Below are 22,031 nucleotides of genomic sequence, written 5' to 3'. Positions count from 1 at the left end.
ACGAGGCAAGTTTTTTACACAGAGGGTAGTGGGTGCCTGGAACCCGCTGCCGGAGGAGGTGGTGGAAGCAGGAACGATAGTGACGTTTAAGGGACATCTTGACAAATACGTGAATAGGATGGGAATAGAGGGATACGGACCCCGGAAGTGCAGAAGATTTTAGTTTAGATGGGCAGCATGGTCGGCACAGGCTTTGAGGGCCGAGAGCCTTCCTGTGCTGTACTTTTCTTTGTTCTTTGTTCTTTGCAGGTAGGTGGAGTGTTGCTGGCATGTAAGAGATTGGGGGCAGATGTCAAGTTCAAGATGGGAATGATGCCAGGGTCGCAAAGGTGGTTACTCGCTGGCGTGGGTGCGCTGTTGATGAAGCGGAGGATCCCGCCGATCGAGCATCCTACAAAATGGGGGATATCATGGGTGAGAATGGGGGAGAACAGGAAGATTTGGGGGAGAATGGGGAGAGAGAGTGCTGCTACAAAAAAGAAACAGATCAACTTGACCAATCTAGATTCGGGGAAAGGTTTCCTGGGCACGATTCTCCGTTCCTGAGACTAGAGCGTGATTATCCGGAAAGATTTCTCAATGTGGTAGCGAGTGGGAACTGCCGCGAGCTTCCCGGCGCTCAACCCAACAAGGCCGGAAATGCTATTCAACGTTAATTGGTCCACTTAACAAAGCCCCACCGGCATCTCGCCGCACATAAAGACTCGCTAGCCGATTCATCGGGACCACGCTCGCCAGCCCCCCACCAACAGGGTCGAGCAGCATTTAAGCTGCTCTTGCGCAGCCAACCCCACTCAGCTTGCAGCCATGGCACCGAGAAAACCAGCCCCAAGATTTGGCGATGGAAACCTGGGGAGGCTCCTCGGCGCAGTGGGGATGTCCTGTTACCTGACGGGTCCCGGACGGTGATCCACAGGCCAGCCAGAGCCGCCTGGGACCAGGAGGACTGGCCTCCAGTGCAATAAGAAGGTCAATGACCTACATCGGGCAGCTGGGGTGAGTTGACACCAACGTGCCCCACACCCCCAAGACCTTTCCGACCCACGCGAGCATCCACCCCCCCACAACGCGCCATGTGGCCCCCAACCCTCCCTTCACCTACTTTCGCCATTCAACCTCCCCCAACCCTGCTTCACACAACAACCCCCAGCATTCGTGTGGCTGATGTTGCCTTATCTATGTCTCCGCAGTAGAATAATAATAATAATTTTTATTAGTGTCACAAGTAGGCTTACATTACCACTGCAATGAAGTTACTGTGAAAATCCCCTAGTCGCCACACTCGGCAAAAGTGAGGGAGAATTCAGAATGTCCAATTCACCTAACAGCACATCTTTCAGGGCTTGTGGGAGGAAACCGGAGCACCCGGAGGAAGACAGTGACCCAAGCCGGGAATTGAATCTGGTTCGCTGGCCTGGTGAAGCAATATTGCTAACCACTGTGCTACCGTGCCACCCAGTACCTCTCCAACAATCACCGGGAGAGGGCCCAGACTGGCAGAGGCGTGCCGGACACACGGATCCTCACAGTTTTTGAGGAACGGGTCCAGGAGGTGACAGGCCTAGGACAGAGCAGTCACCAACGCAGACGTTGGCGGAAACTGTAGAGGTGAGGAGCCACCAGGCCCCACCTGGAGGACCTGTCACAAGTGAGTTGTTATTGCCTTACTGACTGACCCATCCCTCCCACTGGCCACACCACCATTCTCCTGCAGGTCCTCCAGCGATGGCGCTGGCCCATCCAGGATGGATGCCCTGGCATCCTGCCTCCCTGGAGAACACCTTGGAGGAGAGCTCCAAGATAGATATGATCGATGTGTCACAGCTGTCATCCCACCCTCCACCAGCACAGATACACTCAGTGGGAAACATTAATGGTTAGGCTTCGGGGACACAATTTGTTCAGTTCCACACAGCTGCTGATGTACATCAGGTGGTGGCAGGAACCCCCAGGCGAGACAGCAGTCGGAGGTCTGCTGGATCCCTGGACCCAGCTGGGTCCCAAGCTGATGCTGAGAGTCTGGTACAGGCTTACTGGAGTTGATGGAGAAGTCAAGGTGCGACCAGGACTTTCAGAGAGATGTTGCGACACTCCAGCAGATCCATAGGCAATTGGAGGAGTTCTAGAGGCTACAGGCGCTGGAGATGTCACCGGCAATGCTTGGCACTGAGGCCAACACTGCGAGGGTGGTGACCGCAGTGAAGAGCTTGGTGCACAATTTTGGCAGAATGAGTAAAGGTGTCCAAGTCATTGCGCAGTCAGTGATGACCATGGCTGAGGGTCTCAGCAGAATGTCCAACTCGCTTGGGTTATAACCCAGGACCAGGCCGACCTTAATGAGGTGCTGCTGACATGTCCCGCTCTCAGCCTGGAATGGCCGAGGCACTGCAGAGTTTGTCCCAGTCGCAGGTGGGCATTGTCTTGGCACTGCAGAGCATGGCCCAATCACTGAGGAGCATCGCCAAGGTTATCGACACCATGGTGGCAGACATCAGGGAGCTGCCAGGGCTGGCAGAGCCACTTGACGCAGGTGCAGACGGGGTTTGAGCCAGCTAAGCTTCCGCCCCAAGATGAACCCTGAGGCCCTATGGGCACCTAGCGGGAGGAGGGGGCACTGGATGCTAAACTGTACCCTTCCCATGGAGTGGGGATAGTGGCCTCCAGCTCCCTCAAGTTCCACCATTCTGATGATGCCATGTCTCGAGCTCAGTACATGGGACAGGGCGGCAGACACGGCTGCGCATGTGCCATCAACAATCGCACTGGGGCCCTCCGATCCCAGAACCCCCAGAGGATGCCAGCCAGGGCATCAAAGGCCACCCGACGTGGTAAGCAGCTGGCTGCCTCCACCTCAGATGTCCTTCCTGGGGAGACACCTCGATGTAGTGGTAGAGCTAGGAAGGTGAAGCATGTTGATTATCACTGAGGGCACCGGAGGAAGGGGGAGAGGGTGGGTAGGTAGGGGTGATGGGGGCTTGAGGGGGTGGTGGGGAGAGTGGTGCGGCACCATCAGGAGTGGGAAATTGTGTGACAACTGTGGCACATTAAAAACCCTTGAGAACAACCAGTATGATGCCTCTGTCACTTTATTCTGCTATGCGGGCTGACCTCCGAACTGTTGGCCCAACTCTCCAGGCATCACCCCCTCTCTGTTGCACTCACCCACCCTCTAGCCGTGTCCCCAGTTCTGTGTCCCATCCCCTGGGTGTTTGGATGTTGGCTGCTGCGTGTGTGGTATTGCCTCCCGCAGTGTCCATGCATCAAGGTGTGATTAGGATGCTAGACAATGACTCCCATTGGCCCGTAACCCCATGGGAATCCACTCACGATTGCCAATTCCCTATTAGCAATAGCCTTCAGGCTCACTGCGAGAGGCCTCAGCAGTCGGTGGGGATTATGGGTGTTCGGTGGGGGTTATGGGTGTTTGGTGGGGGTTATGGGTGTTCGGTGGTGCAGACGGGCAGGGTCCAGGGTTGCCCCTGGAACGGGTACACACAATCCAGGGGTTGGCATGCTGCTGACGCGCGCTGTTGTTCTCCCGCCCCACCAGTGCCTCGCCCCCTCCCCCTTCCCTTGGCGGCCCACCCAGTCGAGGTCCCCCGTTGGGCTCTTTGTCTGTGAGCACAGTTGGCTACTCACCGACTCGGCTCCCCGCGGAAGCTCTTCCACCAAGTTCACGTTTTTCAAAATGAGGAATAATCGGCGCAAGCGTGAACACTTTCTGGGGAGGCCGATAAAACACGGAAGGCCATTGGATATGGGGTGGCTCACGTTAATTCTATGGAAATAGGGCTTAATTGTGATAATTGGTTTCTCGCCACGCTACGATTTCACCTACAGGAGTGGGCCGGTTGTATCGCAAACTGTTTCATCGGCCTCGTTTCACTCAAGTGAGACCACAACGAGGCCTGTGAATTGCAACCCAAGTGTTGATGCTGGGGCAGGTTTAGTGGACTTCTCCAAAAGCAAAACTGGCGCCCCACCTGAACCAATTCAAGGACCACTAACGGGCTAGCACCGGCGCCACGCTAACACGATCGATTCCAATGAGAAACGGTGCCGGATTCGCCCGGTTCGGGATTGACACTCAGGAGGCTGACAAGCTGCAGCTGCATCTACACACTTCACTCCCCACATACATCCTCCCAGCTAACAAGATGGCATCCAGCGGCACCAGGTTTTACTGATGCACAACTGGAGACACTGCTGGATGTCGCGGAGGAGAGGCAGGCGACCCTGTACCCTGAGGTGGGAAGGAGGCTGCCAGCTGCCGCCGTTTGCCAAGCCTGGGCGCAGGTGGCAGAGGTCATCAGCGCCATTGGAACCGACCAGCAGTGCCAAAAGAAAGTACACAACCTCCTCAGGCAGCCAGGGTGCCGAGGCAACACTGTACCCCTAGCAACAACCCGCGTCTCACACGCCCGTAATCTTCCCCCCCACCCAGACGGTAGCCACACCCCCACCCTGCGCCACATGCCAGCACTCATACCGGCCGCCATGGCCGGGTGCCCTGGCCACTAAAGCAACCAGCTACCCACCCCCAGGGTTGCATGCGTCGGACTGTCTAACCCTGTGCGTTTTCTGTTTCTTCCCCCCCCCCACTGCAGAAGGCCGCTCACCGCCGAGAGTGGGAGAAGGCTCGAGGAGGACTGTTAGACCAGCGGCATCTCACTGCAGCAGAACATTGGACATTGGACGTGGTCAGAGGGCCCGGAGAAAGGGCAGTTGCTGGGGCGGAGATCAGCATTGGGCAAGGAAGTGAGACCCCTCTAAGTTGCGGTTCCCATGGCATGTGTGTCACCCTCCCCAACCCCCCCACCACCACCCCTACCCCCAAACCACACCACCCCACGCCCAGTACCACACCACATCACCACTACACCACCATCATCCCCACACCCCCTCTCCACCACCACCACCCCTCCCCCCACACCTCCCTCCCCCCACACTCCCCCACTCCCCTCCAACCATGATGCAATTATGCGTCCTGTCTTGTACCTTGCATGAGCTGCTGCTCACCACCAAGGGCCCTGTCAGTGACCGGCACCACGGGGACGTCTGGTGCCCATCCCTGCTGCCTGAGGTACCACTGGCTGGCGCTGCCCTTTCCAGTGTACGTTCCACGGCCCCCCGTCTAGCACCCTCCTGTAGGGAATACTGTGGGCACTTGGATGGGCCTTGTGATGCACTGCAGGCAGGTGGCGGCCAGTTGGTGGGGGGGGGGGTTGGAATGGTGGCGGGTGGGTGCAGGGGTGATGGGATGGAGGGAGGGGGCTGGGGTGCAGGGAGTTGTGGGGTGGGTGCACCCTACGGCTAGTGTCGCTCTGCAGAAGCACGGGCCAAGGTGGGTGGTCATTGGGATGCGCAGCAAGGTGGCTGCCTTGCAGGCCATGGCAATGGCGGTCCATGGCATGGACACTCCGGTCCCATGGGGGGCTCCCCTGGCCCCACGGCCCCTCCCCTGGTCACCCCCCCCCCTCCCCCAGCCCGCCCAGACAGTGTTGGGACTGGCAACCCACAATCATGACTCTATGTCCTACGTTCTCTCTCTTTCTCGATTTTTAACAGCACAAGTGTGCCTCGCCGTGGAAAAGTCCGCCGGAGGAGCGGATCATCGCAGAGGCCCCAGAGAATACTCGGTCAGGCCAACTAATGAGTTGGAAACAGTGTTTACTGTACGTGCAGAATACATCCCATTGACACTGCTGTCGAGGCACCGGAGAATTGCAATTTGGTGTTGACCTGGCACCAGCGGCGGTCAGGTTTCGGCGTCAAGTCTGATTTTCTGCCTAATTGACTTTCCTAATTTTGCCGTCGGCAGCCGAAGAATCCCGCCCCCTATGTCTGCTGTCTGGTACTGACATTGGGCTATGAAGTCCCCTGATTCACATTCTCAGTAAGATCGGCCGGTATACTAGAGGGAATCTCTTCCCCACACGCACCACTCCCTCTTTGCCAAACATAGTGTAAATCTGTTCACTTTCATTGACTTTGTACAGAAACCTCACTTGCAGTGACGCTTTGGAGCACCCTGTTCCTGCCTGTTCCTTCCTGTTTCAATGCGTTCCCTGCTCAATATTAAAAGAACACTTCGGTCTAGAACTATGGACTGTTTGTCCCAAGCGGAGATTCGGTTTGTTTACCTTCTGGAGGAGGATGGCAAATGGCCCAAGTATCCGGAATGCCCGAGCAAAGTATATGGAATTGCACCAGGCCAGGACGATGGCAAGAGCCATGAAGAACCCCTCGGCACCTGCACTTGTCAGCCTGAGAATGGCAATCAGTAGCACCAGGAACGCATAGCAGATTCTGTCAAGGGAAAAGCAGGATAACAATGATTAAAGTGAGGGAACAAAACTGTGGCAGATAGAGAAGTGGAAAAGTGTGAAGTTGTCCACATCGGAACCAAGAAAGACAGACCTGTGTAATTTCTAAAGGGTAAGAAATTGGCAATTGTGGAGAAGCAGAAATATTTAAGGGTCCCTGTAGACAAATCAGTAAAAACTAGCGGACAGCTCCAATATATAATGAATAAGGAGAATGGAATGTTGGCTTTTATCCCATGAGGTTTGGATTACAAAGGAGTGGAGGTTATACTCCAGTTATATAATAATCTGGTTAGACCCCATCCGGCATTATTCCATTCAGTAATGGGAATCGCACTTCAGGAAGGACATAAAGGGCAGGATTCCCCAGCCTCCCAACCGCATGTTTCTCGGCAGCGGGAGGCGGTACACTGTTCACTGATGGTGGGATTCTGCTCCAGCCGCTAGCAATAGGAATTCCCATTGAAGCCACCCCATGCCACTGGGAAACCCGCAGGTGGGGGATGCGGCGGCCAGAGAATGGCCAATGAATTCCGGCCATATTGAGGAAGTGGGTAAACTGGCGGTATAAATATCTGCAATTCTCCACATTAACATTGGGTTCAACTGGATTTTTTTTATAGCAAACCTATTGTTATTCTGCTTACAGTATACCATGGAATGGTCCTCCCAGGACAGTTTTCCCAAAATATCCGGCTGTTCCATATCGTAAGATGTCAGCACTCTAAGGAGAAAAAGATAAAATAAGCAACTCAGCTTCGCTGGCCAGGCCAACATTTATTGTCCATCTCTAATTGCCCTTGAGAAGGTGGTGGTGAGCTGTCTTCTTGAACCGCTATCGTCCATGTGGTGTAGGTAGACTGAAGTATCTTAGGATTTGATCCAGTTTTATTTAATTTACGGTTGCCGGTTGTTGGTGAGACATTGCTGAAACTCAGTAGAAAAGCAAGTTTAAAACTTGTCAGGTGCAAATAAGAATTGTTTTATTCAAAGTTCATTGGTTACAACTTGGAAATGATTTAAAAGGTAGTTTGTAGACAATTTGATTTTCTTCAAAAATTCACAGGAATTATCTTCTGAGACAATAGCCTGAACACAACTTTAAAAGTCAAAGGCTGAAAATGAAATAGGAATACAGAACTCTTTTCTAATTCTCTTCCTTTACTTTCTCTCTCTCTTTTGTCTCTTTCCTGTCTCTTTCTTTCTCCACCTGTCTTTTCTCCGCCCCGTTTCTCTCCTCACTGCCCCCGTTTCTCTCCTCTCCTCACTAAAAATGGTGGCCAAATCATCCATGGATATACTATTTGATATCTGTCTTAAGCGATCTGATCACACCTCACTATAATCCTCATTGGTTTAAACTATATTCAAAACACATTTGATTTGATAACAAGCCGTCCATCATGACAATGTAACGCCACTTCTAATTGTTGCTTATTGGTATGTTTCTCATGGGATATTGTGCTTTATCAAAACCAGCAAAAACTGGTCTAATGCTGACCTACCTATTGCCACCATGGAGACCTCATGTTATCTCATCATGCTAGGCTAGGCATAATTCAGAACATACAACTCAAACTGTCTTTTATAAGATTGTTTCACTGAGAATGTTGGAATCAAATATATACATATATATTATATTTGAGTCGATGTTTTAACTGTCCATTTATTAAAAACAAGGCAATATAGTTCAAGATTTTTTTTTAGCTTGTATAATTTATGGGATATGATTCAACCTAATCTCGAGCGGCGTGAGAACCGTACAATCCTTCATCCTTATCCCTCGTTGCTATGGATTCCGCCCTTGCCCTTGGAAAAATGTGATGTTTTTATCAGTGGTTCTGTTTTTCCCAAACACATGTCTGAGTTTGGAAGTTGTATATTTCTTTCATTTTAAAACTGGGATTTAATATTTCTGTCTTAAACAGTCTTCTTACCTATATTAAGTGTATTTAAAATACCTGACTTCTACATAGACCCACAGTGCTGTTAGGGAGGGAGTTCCAGGATTTCGACCCAGCGACAGTGAAGGAATGGCAAACATATTTCCAATTCAGAATGATGAGTGACTTGGAAGGGAACCTCCAGGTGGTGGTATTCCCACGTGCCTTCTGCCTTCTCCTGTTGGGCAATAGAAGTTGCGGGTTTGGATGGGGCTGTTAAAGGAACCTTGTTGAGTTGCTGCACTGCATCTTGTAGATGGTACACACGGCTGCCACTGTGATATTTCTTAAAATGTAGGGCAGATTTTCAATGATGGAACACTAGAAATAGTAGATGGGATGCCTCAGTCATAGCTCAGTGGCCCACTGTCTCAATCCAAACTCCTACTCCAGAGATGTGACCCTATGATGCAGGTCAATACTCCAGTGCAGTACTGAGGGAATGTAGCATGACTGGAAGTGCCATCTTTCAAATGAGACTTCAAACTTAGGCCCAGTACCCTAAGGGGAACATAAAGAATCGATGGCTACACTGTGAAGAGGAATAGGGGAGTTCTCCCCAATAACCTGACCAATATTTATCCCTCAACCAATATAATTAAAAAGGTTGTTCTGCCCATTATCACATTGCTGTTTATGGGCGTTCACTTTGCACAAATTGGTTACTGTGTTTCCTACATCATCGCACTTCAAAAATAAAAGTACTGCATTGGTTATAAAGCATTTGGAATGCCCTGAGACTGTGAATCATAGAATAGTTACAACACAGAAGGAGGCCATTTGGCCCATTGAGTCTATGCTCCTGCCAGAGCAACCTGGAGTATCACTTCCTGGTCCTCTCCTTGTAGCCTTACAAATATTTTTCCTTCGGGTACCTATCCAATTCCCTTTCAAATTCCCGATCGGACGTGCCCCCTCGGCAATCCCAGGCACCACATTCCAGATCAAAACACTTGCTGCTTGAAAATATTTTTCCCCATGTCACCTTTCGTATTTTTGCAATCTATTTAAATCCACATCCACTGCTTCTCAACCTTTCCCTGAATGGGAGCCATTTCTCTGTATCTACTCTGTCTATAATTTTAAAATCCTCCATCAAATTTCCTCTCAATTTCCAACAAATAAGCTCCTATGGTCCATCCATGTAACTGAAGTCCCTCATCCCTGGAATCAGTGAGTAAATCTTTTCTGCAATCTTCCGCAGGTTTTCACATCATTCCAACAGAGCAGGATTGGATACAATACTCAAGTCAAACTAATGCCTTAAGGTTTATCATAACTTGATTTATTTTATGTCTCTATCTATAAAGTCCAGGACCCAATAAGCTTTTTTAACCACTTTTTCAATCTGCCCTTTCACCTTCAACAATTTGTACACATATATCCTCTGGTCTCCCTGCTGCATTCGCTTTTTGTATTGTCCCCTTTATTTTTCGGCTTCTCCGGATTATCCGGGTTCTCCGGCCTCCCAGCCGCGTGGTTCTTGGCAGCAGGAGACGGTGAGCCATTTGCTGGTGGGGGGATTCTCTTCTCCCGCCGCTGTCAATGGGAATTGCCATTGAAGCCACCCTAAGCCATTGGGGTGCATGGCCGTCAGGACCAGAGAATCCTGTTGCGGTGAACGGCTGGAGAATTCCCGCCATAGTCTCTCCCCATTCTTCCCACCAAAATGTATCACTTTGCACTTCACTGTGGTAAATTTCACCTGCCATATGATTGGCCATTCTACCCTTCAATATCCTTTAGAGGTCTATCACTACCCTCCTCGCCATTTACAATACTTCTGGGTTTTGTGCCATCACCATTTATTTTAATTCTGCCTTGCACTCCCACGTACAAGTCGTTAAAAAGGTCAAGAAAAGCAGTAGTTCCAGTATCAGATACACCACTCGATACCTTCCTCCAGTACATCAGTTAACCACTCACCGCTACTCTCTATTTCCTGTCACTCAGCTAATTTGGTATCATGTTGCCGTTTATTCCAGGGGCTTCACTTCTGCTGACAAGCCTATTGGATAGGATCTTGTGCCCTCTCCCATGGTGAGTTTGCTGGCAGAGGGCATTTAATTGGGTGGGAATGTTAGTTCAGCAAACATCTGTCAGACAAAGGAAGAAGCTGGAGCCAGTTGTTGGCATTTTCCAGCTGCTCCCGGTGTGGCGGGATCTTCCCGTCCCACTGAGGGTAACCCCCCCTCTGTCGGTTCCGCAGCGATGTAGGATGCAAATAACAGGGAAACCCATCGACAGCGGCAGGACTGGAGGATCTCACAATTTGTACACATATATCCTCTGGTCTCCCTGCTGCATTCGCTTTTTGTATTGTCCCCTTTATTTTCCGGCTTCTCCGGATTATCCGGGTTCTCCGGTAGCAGCCAATGGCAGGCCACCTCCACCACCGTAAAATACACCGTAGGGTGGGGGGGGGGCGGGGAGTGGATCCCGGACAGTCTACCATAGGGCCATAGAGCTCCAACAGTGCAGAAGGAGGCTATTTGGCCCATCGAGTTTGCACTGACCCTCTGAGAGAGCACCCTACGTAGGCCCACTCACCCGCCCTACCCCCTTAACTCCATAACTCCATCTAACCTGCACCTCTTTCAACACTAAGGGGCAATTTAGCATGGCCAATTCACCTAACCAGCACCTCTTTGAACACTAAGGGGCAATTTAGCATGGCCAATTCACCTAACCTGCACGTCTTTGGACTGTGAGAGGAAACCGGAGCACTCGGAGGAAACCCACACAGACACAGGGAGAACGTACAAACTCCACACATACAATGAGAAGTTTACCAGTGACTGTCAATGGTTAATTTTAGCCAGTTAAAGCAAAGATCTCTCGCACTTGGAACTCTCCAGTGGTGACAGAAGTTGATGCCTCCCCGTAGAGAGAAGCTCCACTCCATATCAGAGACATAGAAGCTTGGCTCATATCGATTTCACTGAAGATTTTCACCGGGATATTTTTTAAGCGTGGTGACAGTTTATATTTCCCGCACACCCAACCGAGCAAATAAAAACACTTTCCTTACTTCAACCAGGAGGATGGCAACGGCTCCAAAGATAGAAATGATCTCCCCCACCAAGCGGATGTAATCTTCGTTTGATACGTAGCACAGCTGGGATCAAGAGGCAGAGAGTGAGAGTTACATCCATTGCATTGTGACAAAGGATCAGGTGCCGGAATGTGACGACTAGGGGCTTTTCACAGTAACTTCATTTGAAGCCTACTTGTGACAATAAGTGATTTTCATTTCATTTCAAGAGGTTAGTGTAGGTGTAATGATTCTAATACAGAAAGCGACTCGCATTGTACATCTTCACTGGGAGGCGGTTAGGCCCTGTACTAACCAAAGATGTGGCAGATACTTTAGTCCTTATATAAACCAGAGGCTGAAGAGGTCCGTGCTTTTTAATTGTCAGTGATATCATAAGCGGGCTTAAAAAATAATAAACCTTCACAAATGTTCCCTTGAAGTCACTATGCCTCAGCCACAATCTCTGTGTCAAACATCCCAACAACCTTTTAAACATAACACAATTGCACATGAACATGTTAAGAGTCTGGATGATAACATCGTTCTAATCTTTCTGTTTCTCTTTTCTCCTCTGTCTCACTGCCTGAATACACTCTATATAAACAGGATACTGGTTCTGCATCTGCTGGTGGCAACACCTCGCAAGTTTGAATTGTATCAGCAGGAAGGTAACCCAAACTGCACTCTACTGTCTATTTAGTTCGACTTCTACTTGGGAAAAGATGGCACTTGAGAATTATAATATTCATTGACTCATGGAATCATAGAATTTACAGTGCAGAAGGAGGCCATTCGGCCCATTGAGTCTGCACCAGTCCTTGGAAAAAGCACCCTATCCCCGTAATCCAGTAACCCCCACCTAACCTCTTTGGACACGTAACATGGCCAATCCACCTACCCTGCACATCTTTGGACTGTTGGAGGAAACTGGAGCACCTGGAGGAAAACCAAGCAGGCACGGGGAGAACGTGTAAACTCCAGGCAGACAGTCACCCGAGGCTGGAATTGAACGCAGGTCCCTTGAGCTGTGAGGCAGCAGTGCTAATCACTGTGCCACCATGCCGCCCCTAATTCAACAGGTTACATTCAGGTTTGGTGGTCCCACTCAGACACGGGGAGAATGTGTAAACTCCACACAGACAGTTACCTAAGATTGGACTTGAACCCGGATCCCTGGTGCTGTGAGGCAGCAGTGCTAACCACTGTGCTGCATTGCCACCACTGCCCCTAATTCAACAGGTAACTTTCAGGTTTCGTGGTCCCAGTGGGTAGGTGCATCTATTTTTGTATGTAACTAACAACCCTGAATTGTGATATGTAGTGCCTTGGGCAAGGCTGCCTGATGGCAGTGGAAACCCAGAAATTCCTCCCCACCTTATTCCAAACAGTAGCTGGTACAATTTGGGGCAGCACGGTAGCATGGTGGTTAGCATAAATGCTTCACAGCTCCAGGGTCCCGGGTTCGGTTCCCGGCTGGGTCACAGTCTGTGTGGAGTCTGCACGTCCTCCCCGTGTGTGCATGGGTTTCCTCCGGGTGCTCCGGTTTCCTCCAACAGTCCAAAGATGTGCGGGTTAGGTGGATTGGCCATGCTAAATTGCCCGTAGTGTCCTTTAAAGTAAGGTTAGGAGGGGGGGGGGGGGGGGGGGGGGGGGGCCTGTTGGGTACTATATAGGGTGGATACGTGAGGTTGAGTAGGGTGATCATTGCTCGGCACAACATCGAGGGCCGAAGGGCCTGTTCTGTGCTGTTCTGTTCTATGTTCTATGTTCTAATTCCACCATAGAAGTCATAGGATCTCTCCAGTGCAGAAAGATGTAATTCAGCCCATTGAGTCCACACCTACCCTCTGAAGGAGCACATCACCTCGGCCCACACTCCCACCTATCCCCGTAACCTCAATAAACCTATTTCAACCGAAGGGGAAATAACATTTTTAAGCATGGCCAATCCACCTAACCTGCACATCTTTGGACTGTGGGAGAAAAGCGGAGCACCCGGAGGAAACCAACTCAGACACGGGGAGAATGTGTAAACTCCACACTGACAGTTACCCAAGGTTGGACTTGAGCCCGGATCCCTGGTGCTGTGAGGCAGCAGTGCTGACCACTGTGCTGCCGTGCCACCACTGGCACATGGTTATGGTACTAACATTTAATGGTGCCTCTTCCAGAATCTGTGTGTCCCGCGGGTCTGTGATATTGTCCCGCCGTGGTATAAGAGGTCGGAAGATGCAACAGGTGGTGAATATGATAATGTAGATGAAGTAGAAAACAGCGAGTGCACGGAAATAATACTTTCCATATTTGTTCCACTTGAAATGGATCAGTGTTTTGATCGGCGGGAGGTTGAGGATTTTCAGGGCCTGCGAAGACAGAATGGCACAGAAACGCTCAGCGTTTAAACTTTACTCAGCCACCTTCAGAGGATGCTTCTGTCTGGAACTCCTTGGCTCACCTCAACTTCGTTACTGCACACAACCAGATCAAGGACAGAGTGGTCATCATCCCAGGAATCGATACCAGAGAGGTCGTAGAAGGTGGCGGAAATAGATTTGAAAAACCATTGAATGTGGTATTTCCGCTTTCTCAGTAAATGTTGGAAGAGCTGCAAAATACAATACAAATCCAACATGTTAGCTACTGCCTGCTTGAGAATGAGGCCATGTGCTCAGTGAGTCCCAAAGTATTAATCAGCGAAGGAACATCTCCAGCCGCTCGAACTCTCTTTTCCCATCGGCAGCGCACCCCCGGCCGCGGGTCTCAGGGGGGATGGGATGACTTCAATGGGAAATCCCATTGACAAACGGCGGAAGTAGAGAATCTGCCACATTGAATGGTGCATTGCCGAGAAACAACGTGGGGGGGGGGATCGGAGAATCCCGCCCCATGTTTATAGAGGATTTGGATTTTGTTTATTGTCATGTGTACCGAGGTACAGTGAAAAGTATGTTTTCTGCGAGCAGCTCAATAGATCATTAAGTAAATGAAAAGAAAAGGAAATAAAAGAAAATACATAATAGGACAACACAAGGTACACAATGTAATTAGATAACACCGGCAATGGGTGAAGCATACAGGGTGTAGTGTTAATCAGGTCAGTCCATAAGAGGGTCGTTTAGGAATCTGGTAGCAGCGGGGAAGAAGCTGTTTTTGAATATTTGCGCATGTTCTCAGACTTTTGTATCTCCTGCCCAATAGGAGAAGTTGGAAGAGTGAGTAAGCCAGTGGGAGGGGTCTTTGATTATGCTGCCCATTTTCCCCAGGCAGCAGCAATGGGGAAAGATGGAGTCAATGTATGGGAGGCAGGTTTGCGTGATGGACTGGGCTGTGTTCACGACTCTCTGAAGTTTCTTGTGGTCTTGGGCAAAGCAGTTGCCATGCCAGGCTGTGATGCAGCCAGATAGGATCCTTTCTATGGTGCATCTGTAGAAGTTGCTTAGAGTTAATGTGGACATGCCAAATTTCCTTAGTTTCCTGAGGAAGTATAGGCGCTGTTGTGCTTTCTTGGTGGTAGTGTCAACGTGGCTGGACCAGGACAGATTTTTGGAGATGTGTACCCCTAGGATTTTGAAACTGCTAACCATCTCCACCTCAAACCCGTTGATGCTGACAGTACTTTACTTCCTGAAGTCAATGACCAGCTCTTTAGTTTTACTGGCATTGAGGGATAGATCATAGATCATAGAATTTACAGTGCAGAAGGAGGCCATTCGGCCCATCGAGTCTGCACCGGCTCTTTGAAAGAGCACCCTACCCAAACCCACACATCCACCCTATCCCCATAACCCAGTAACCCCACCCAACACTAAGGGAATTTTGGACACTAAGGGCAATTTAGCATGGCCAATCCACCTAACCTGCACGTCTTTGGACTGTGGGAGGAAACCGGAGCACCCGGAGGAAACCCACGCTCACACGGGGAGAACGTGCAGACTCCGCACAGACAGTGACTCAAGCCGGGAATCGAACCTGGGACCCTGGATCTGTGAAGCAATTGTGCTAACCACTATGCTACCATGCTGCCCTAAATAGATTGTTGTCGCTGCACCACTCCACCAGGTTCTCAATCTCCCTCCTATATTCTGACTCGTCATTATTTGAGATCCGGACCACTATGGTCGTAACATCAGCAAACTTGTAGATGGAGTTGGAACCAAATTTTGCCATGCAGAATAAAATGTCACAGTGATCGCAAGGTGTAGATCAACTTAATACGAGGTAGGTCCATTTAAAAGTCTGATGGCAGTAGGGGAGAAGCTGTTCTTGAGTCGGTTGGTACGTGACCTCAAACTTTGGTATCTTTTTTCTGATGGAAGAAGGTGGAAGAGAGTACGTCCAGTGTGCGTGGGGTCCTTAATTATGCGAGCTACCTTTCCGAGGCAGCGGGAATTATAGATCGAGTCAATGGATGGGAGGCTGGTTTGTGGAGTTGGTGGTGGGGATGACAGCGCCTTGATGGGCGGGATTGAAGCCTGACTGGTGGCCTTGTGAGTCGAGGTATCAGGAGGGAGCAAACAACAGAAGGAAACGGAGAAGAATGTGGTTGCGGGTTGGGAACTTTGCGCTGTGCCCGTCTGTTTCATCGCACAACAAAAAGAACCATCAGCCAGACGCACAACTTATGAGCAGGGGGCAGCCTGCCGACAGCTGGAGCTGACCAGCCTCCATCAGGGATCTTGACCCGAATAGTGTCTGACAGGGACAACTCAGGCAAGTCGGTGGCATGAGCATCATAGCCTTGTTTTTGCTGGTTTCGGAGTTGCTGCACCTTTTGCAGCACCGGGAGGTGATCCAGGTTGGACACGTTAATGGCTGGAAGTGTCGTTCACAGGTCCCTGTTCAACAGGAGTTTAGCCAGCGACATGTCAGTGGACAGTGGGGTCGCCCTGTACGCAAGCAGCGCAAGGTGAATGTCAGAATCCGCGGCCTTGCAGATGAGCTACTTCACTATGTGCACCCCTTTCTCAAACTTTCCGTTTAACTGCGGATAGTGTGGGTTGGAAGTGACGTGTTTGAACTGATATGACTGGGCAAACAGAGACCATTCATGGCTGCTGAAGCACAGGCCATTGTCACGCATGACAGTGAGTGGGATACCATACCTGGAGAACGTCTCCTTACAGGCCTTGATGACGGTCCGAGATGTGAGGTCTGAGAGCTTCACAACTTCAGGGTAATTGGAAACATAATCAATGATTAACACGTAATCACGACCATTTGCATGAAAGAAGTCGATGCCAACCTTGGACCACAGAGAGGTTTCGATTTCATGCTGCTGAAGTGTCTCCTTACTCTGCGCTAGCTGGAAGTGTTGACAGGTCGCATAGTTAAGGACCATGTTCGCGATGTCCTGGCTGATCCCAGGCCAGTAGACAGCCTGCCTGGCTCTGTGTCTGCACTTTTCCACTGCCAGGTGGCCCTCATGGATTTGACGGAGCACCAAACTCTGGAGACTGTGTGGAATTACAATCCGGTCCAGTTTGAGGAGGATACCATCAACTACCGTCAGGTCGTCCTTTACATTGAAAAATTGAGGGCACTGCCCTTTTTGCTAGCCATTGGCGAGGAGTTGCATAACACGCTGCAAGAGGGGGTCTTTGGCTATCTCCACATGGATACAAATCACCTTCCCATCAGATGCCGGGAAGGTGCGAGCACACAGCTGAACCTGTGACTCAAACTGTGACTCAATTTGCCGGATGACGTTCAGTGGTTCACTAGGCACGGTGATGGAGTGGGACAGTGTATCGGCAATGATGAGCTCCGTGCCAGTGGTGTAGACCAGGTCAAAGTCGTACCTTCTGTGTTTGAGGAGGATGCGCTACAACCGAGGCATCATGTCATTAAGGTCCTTGTGGATAATGTGGACCGGGGCCTGTGATCTGTCTCGACTGTGAATGTCGGCAGGCCGTAGACATAGTCGTAAAACTTGAGAATGCCAGCGAGGAGGCCGAGGCATTCCTTCTCGATTTGTGCATACCTTTGTTTGGTGGGCATCATTGCCCTTGATGCGTAGGCTACCGGTGCCCAGGATGAAGTGTAATCGCGTTGCAGCAGGGCCGCACCGATGCCATCCTGGCTCGCATCTGTCGAGAATTTTGTTTCCCTGTCTGGGTCAAAAAATGCCAATACGGGTACAGTGGTGAGCTTGGCTTTCAGTTCCAACCACTCTGCCTAATCGGCCACCTTCCACTCGAAGGCAGTGGACTTCTTCACTAGGTTTCGTAGGGTCGTTGTATGTGAGGCCATGTTTGGGATGAACTTGCCTAGAAAATTGACCATGCCCAGGAAGCGCAATACCGCCTTCTTGTCTTCCGGGACCTTCGTGGCTGCGATGGCCTCGACCTTGTCTGTGTCGGGGCACACGCCCTGCAGAGAGATCTGGTCTCCTAGGAACTTGAGTTCAAAGCAACATTTGGCCTTGTTCAGCTTCAAGCCATTGGCGTGGACACGGTGGAATACCTGCTGGAGACGGGAAACATGTTCTTCAGGGGTCGTGGACCATATGATGACATTGTCCACGTACACACGAACCCCTTCGATGCCCTCCATCATCCGCTCCATGATGCGATGAAATATCTCCAATGCCGAGACGATGCCGAACGGCATACGGTTATAGCAGTACCTGCCAAACGGTGTGTTGAAGGTGCTGAGCCTTCTGCTGGACTCATCCAGCTGGATTTGCTAGAATCCATGTGATGCATCTAACTTCGTGAAAAACCTTGCATGTGCCACCTCACTGGTGAGTTCCTCCCGCTTGGGGTAGTGTTAACGCATTATATTCTGGTTGAGATCCTTGGGATGAATGAAGATGCACAGGTCTCCAGAGGGTTTTTTAACACACACCATCGAGCTAACCCAGTCAGTCGGTTCGGTTACCCTGGAAATGATCCCCTGCTGCTGCAGCTCCTTGAGCTGTTCCTTCAGGCGCTCCTTCAGCGGAGCCGGGACCCGGCATGGTGCATGGACCACTGGCTTGGCATCAGGTCGCAGTAGGATCTTGTACCGATATGGCAAAGTGTCCATCCCGTCAAACACATCTGGATACTGAGCGAGGATGTCCTCAATGCCAGCTTGAAGATCCACGTTGGAGGATGTCGTTGAATAAACCCGCTGCACCAGGTTTAGCTTTTTGCAGGCATGCACACCCAGTAGGGATGCCCTGTCGGGTTTGACAATTTCAAACCTTAGCCGTGCATGGCTGCTCCGGTTGGAGACGAGTAGATGGCAGGACCCCAGTGCCGTGATGGCATTACCGTTAGTCCAGGAGCTGGCAGGCTGCTGGAAGGACCTTGGGGGGCTTCTTGATGCGTTTGAAATCTGCCTGTGAGAGGAGGTTGGCAGAAGCACCTGTGTCCAGCTTGAACTGGATGGAGCAGCGGTTGACCTGCATCACCGCACACCATTCGCCTCCGAATCCACAGCGAGGATGGACTGAATGCGAGATGAGTTAGGTGTGGCATGTTCACGTGTGGTAATGATGCCCACTCGGTAGGCGGACTCCAGGCACTCATCCTCTGGATCCGTTGTACTGCCAGGATCAGAATCCTCTAATCGTTGTTGCACATTCTGTGCAATATTATTCACAGGCATATCACCACAAACACAACACACATGTTGGAGCACATCAGCTGGAGACAGGGACTCCCGAGGAAGAGGACAGTTGGAGGGCTGCCTGATGCTAGGGGCCAGCTGTCGTCCAGACAGATGTTGCACTCCTGCACTGGTGCAGATGAAGAGCAAAAATCTACAGAAGGGGGTGTCAGCGACATTCACTGTCCGCAAGAACAGCTGGAGGTGCCCACTTACCTTCAGGCGCAGGAGAGGGTACCAACAACAAATGGCACCAAGGCCAACTCTGGTCATGGTGCAAGGATGGGGGCAAGTGGTCAGAGCCATGTGTCAGGATGTCCGTGGATTGGGACACACTGTGCTGTCCATGGTTGAGGCATAGGACAGGAGAGCCCAGTCAGAGGCTGACAAATCCCGGGCGCAGATGAACATTGCGGCGGTGGCCCATTCACAAAGATTCATGGCTGAGGGCATCGAGAGCAGTGGCCGGGCGCTGACTGACCTTAGCCAGTCACAGAGTAACAGACAGACATGACCGAAGCAGTGAGTGAAATGGCTCACTTGCTGAGGGATATAACTCAGTCTCAGTGCGCCATGGCTGAGGACATCGACACCTTGGCTCACACAAGGGTAGGCCTCCAGGACTGGCAGTGCCAATTGACGGTGGAACCTCCGGAGCTCATTCTGGCCTTCCCATGGAGAAGACGGGAGCCATTGAGCACTCTGAGGGAGGAGGAAGTGATGGGGCCCATCCCAACACCTCCTGTAGGGGAGGCGCTTGAATAGCTCAGTGCTTCCGAATCCCTCCCCACCTGACACTGGCGCATCCGCTGGGCAACGGGCAGAATAGGGTGACACATCATCACCAGTGACACCCGAAAGTCGGCCGGGCCCATCCAGGCCCAGGCCCTCCAGAGGACAAATGCCAAGGACATAATAAGAATAATCTTTATTGTCACAAGTAGGCTTACTATAACACGGCAATGAAGTTACCGTGAAAAGCCCCTAGTCGCCACATTGCAGCCCCTGTTTGGGTACACTGAGGGAGAATTCAGAATGTCCAATTCATCTACCAGCACGTCTTTCGGGACTAGTGGGAGGAAACCGGAGCACCCGGAGAAAATCCACGCAGACACTGGGAGAACGTGCAGACTCCGCACAGACAGTGACCCAAGCCGGAATTGAACGTGGGATCCTGGTGCTGTGCTAACCACTGTGCTACCGTGCCGCCCATCACTGAGCAGAGGGCAAAACAAGCTGCAGCTACCTTCATTTCTGACGTTCTGTCTGGGATAACACCTATAAGAAACGGTACAAAATAGTGGAAGGATAGATGACACTTAAGTTGGCACAGGTGTAGCAGAGAGTAGGTAGTAATGGGGGAAGGGCACACAAGTTGTAAATCGTCATCATTCACACTTTTGCACTACCTGTGTGATCTGCCTCTAACCTCAGCGGGAAAGCCTTGTTACCCATTCGCGATTCCCTCATCTGAGGGAGCGTCTCGAAGGTGCTGCGAACCAACAAGTGCACCAGGATGTATGTGTCGTGTACGCTGCCTGGATATCAGGTGCAAGATGTGAAACTAGTGGTCATACACCAACTGCACATTCAGGGAGTGGAAGCCCTTCCTATTGATGAAGGGTTTCCGGTGTCAGACCGGAGCTTGGAGGACGAACTGCATGTCGTCGTTTGCCCCCTGAAACTGGGGCATGCCAGTGAAGGGGAAAAAACAGCAGCCTGGGCACCTTATTGGGTCTGGTCCAGGTTGAAGATGATGTATGTAGATGTGCGTGCATATTTACAAGATCCCGCACAGGTCATAGAATCCCTACAATGCAGAAGAAAGCCATTCGGCCCATCGAATCTGCACCAACCTTCCGAATGAGCACCTAGGTCCACTCTCCTGCCCTATCCCCATGACCCCACCTAACCTTTGGACACTAAGAGCAATTTAGCATGGCCAATCCACCTAATTGGCACATTTTGGACTGTGGGAAGAAACTGTAGCACCCGGCGGAAACCCACACAGATATGGGGATAATGTACAAACTCTACACAGACAGTCGCCCAAGGTCGGAATTGGTGCATATGTATGGGGGTGGGGATGGGGAGGAGGGAGTGGGAGTGGGGCTGAGAAGGAGGGAGTGGGGGTGGGGAGGTGGGGGGGGGGAGTAAATCGGGCTTCCAGCCCCTTCTTTAAATTGAAATGGATGCAAATGGCTGATTTGCATTCTCCCAGCAGCACAGGGCGTGTCGCACGCCGAGGTCACTGATGGGGGATCGGAGCATCAGAAAGGATTTTGCTCCCATCACCAAATCCATTTTTTGGAGAACGCTACATTCCTGCCGAGTAACACGGCGCTGGAGTACGAGAGAATCCCTCCAGAATGTCTGACAGTGCAGCATTCCCTCACATACTGAAAGACAGGGGCTGGTGTAGGACACTGGGCTAAATCGCTGGCTTTTAAAGCGGACCAAGGCAGGCCAGCAGCACAGTTCAATTCCCATACCAGCCTCCCCGAACAGGTGCTGGAATGTGGCGACTAGGGGCTTTTCACAGTAACTTCATTGAAGCCCACTCGTGACAATAAGTGATTTTCATTTAATTTCAGACAGCGGCCTGGAATTTCCACGCTCCCCCTGTGTGTTTCGCAGAGGCAGCGTGTTACTGGCCAGCGGCAGGATCTTCCGGCCTTGCCACTGTCAAAGGGATTTCCCATTGTTTGCATCCCCCACTGGCGGGGAAGTCATGGCGGGCATTCACTGTCGGCAGGACCAGAAGATCCTGCCGACATGGAAGACTCCAGTCAGTATGTTTGACAGTGCAGCATTCCATCACACAAACCAGCCCAGTCCATCACACGAACCTGCCTCCCATCCATTGGCTCCATCTACACCTCCCGCTGCCTGGGGAAAGCGGGCAGCATAATCAAAGACCCCTCCCACCAGGCTTACTCACTCTTCCATCGTCTTCCATCGGGCAGGAGATACTAAAGTCTGAGAACACGCACGAACAGACTCAAAAACAGCTTCTTCCCCGCTGTTACCAGACTCCTAAACAACCCTCTTATGGACTGACCTGATTAACACTACACCTCTGTATGCTTCACCCAGTGCTAGTGTTATGTAGTTACATTGTGTACCTGGTGT

General features: G+C 51.0%; 1 protein-coding gene across 4 annotated transcripts in view; it reads right to left on the bottom strand.

Annotated features, from left to right (window-relative positions):
* Positions 1 to 22,031, bottom strand: part of LOC119953628 (transient receptor potential cation channel subfamily V member 6-like) — a 117,193-nt gene that overhangs the window by 33,856 nt on the left and 61,306 nt on the right. For all 4 annotated transcript variants that reach the window (XM_038778088.1, XM_038778085.1, XM_038778086.1 and 1 more), the window contains exons 7-11: positions 13,762 to 13,911; positions 13,457 to 13,669; positions 11,301 to 11,387; positions 6,974 to 7,050; positions 6,144 to 6,309 (exon numbers count right to left, since the gene is read on the bottom strand). In XM_038778088.1, coding sequence (XP_038634016.1) covers positions 6,144 to 6,309; positions 6,974 to 7,050; positions 11,301 to 11,387; positions 13,457 to 13,669; positions 13,762 to 13,911 — 693 coding nt within the window. The remainder of the gene's footprint in view (positions 1 to 6,143; positions 6,310 to 6,973; positions 7,051 to 11,300; positions 11,388 to 13,456; positions 13,670 to 13,761; positions 13,912 to 22,031) is intronic.

This window comes from Scyliorhinus canicula, chromosome 18, assembly GCF_902713615.1.
Source record: "Scyliorhinus canicula chromosome 18, sScyCan1.1, whole genome shotgun sequence".
In the NCBI taxonomy this organism is placed as follows: domain Eukaryota; kingdom Metazoa; phylum Chordata; class Chondrichthyes; order Carcharhiniformes; family Scyliorhinidae; genus Scyliorhinus; species Scyliorhinus canicula.
This window is presented reverse-complemented; position numbering and strand designations above follow the sequence as displayed.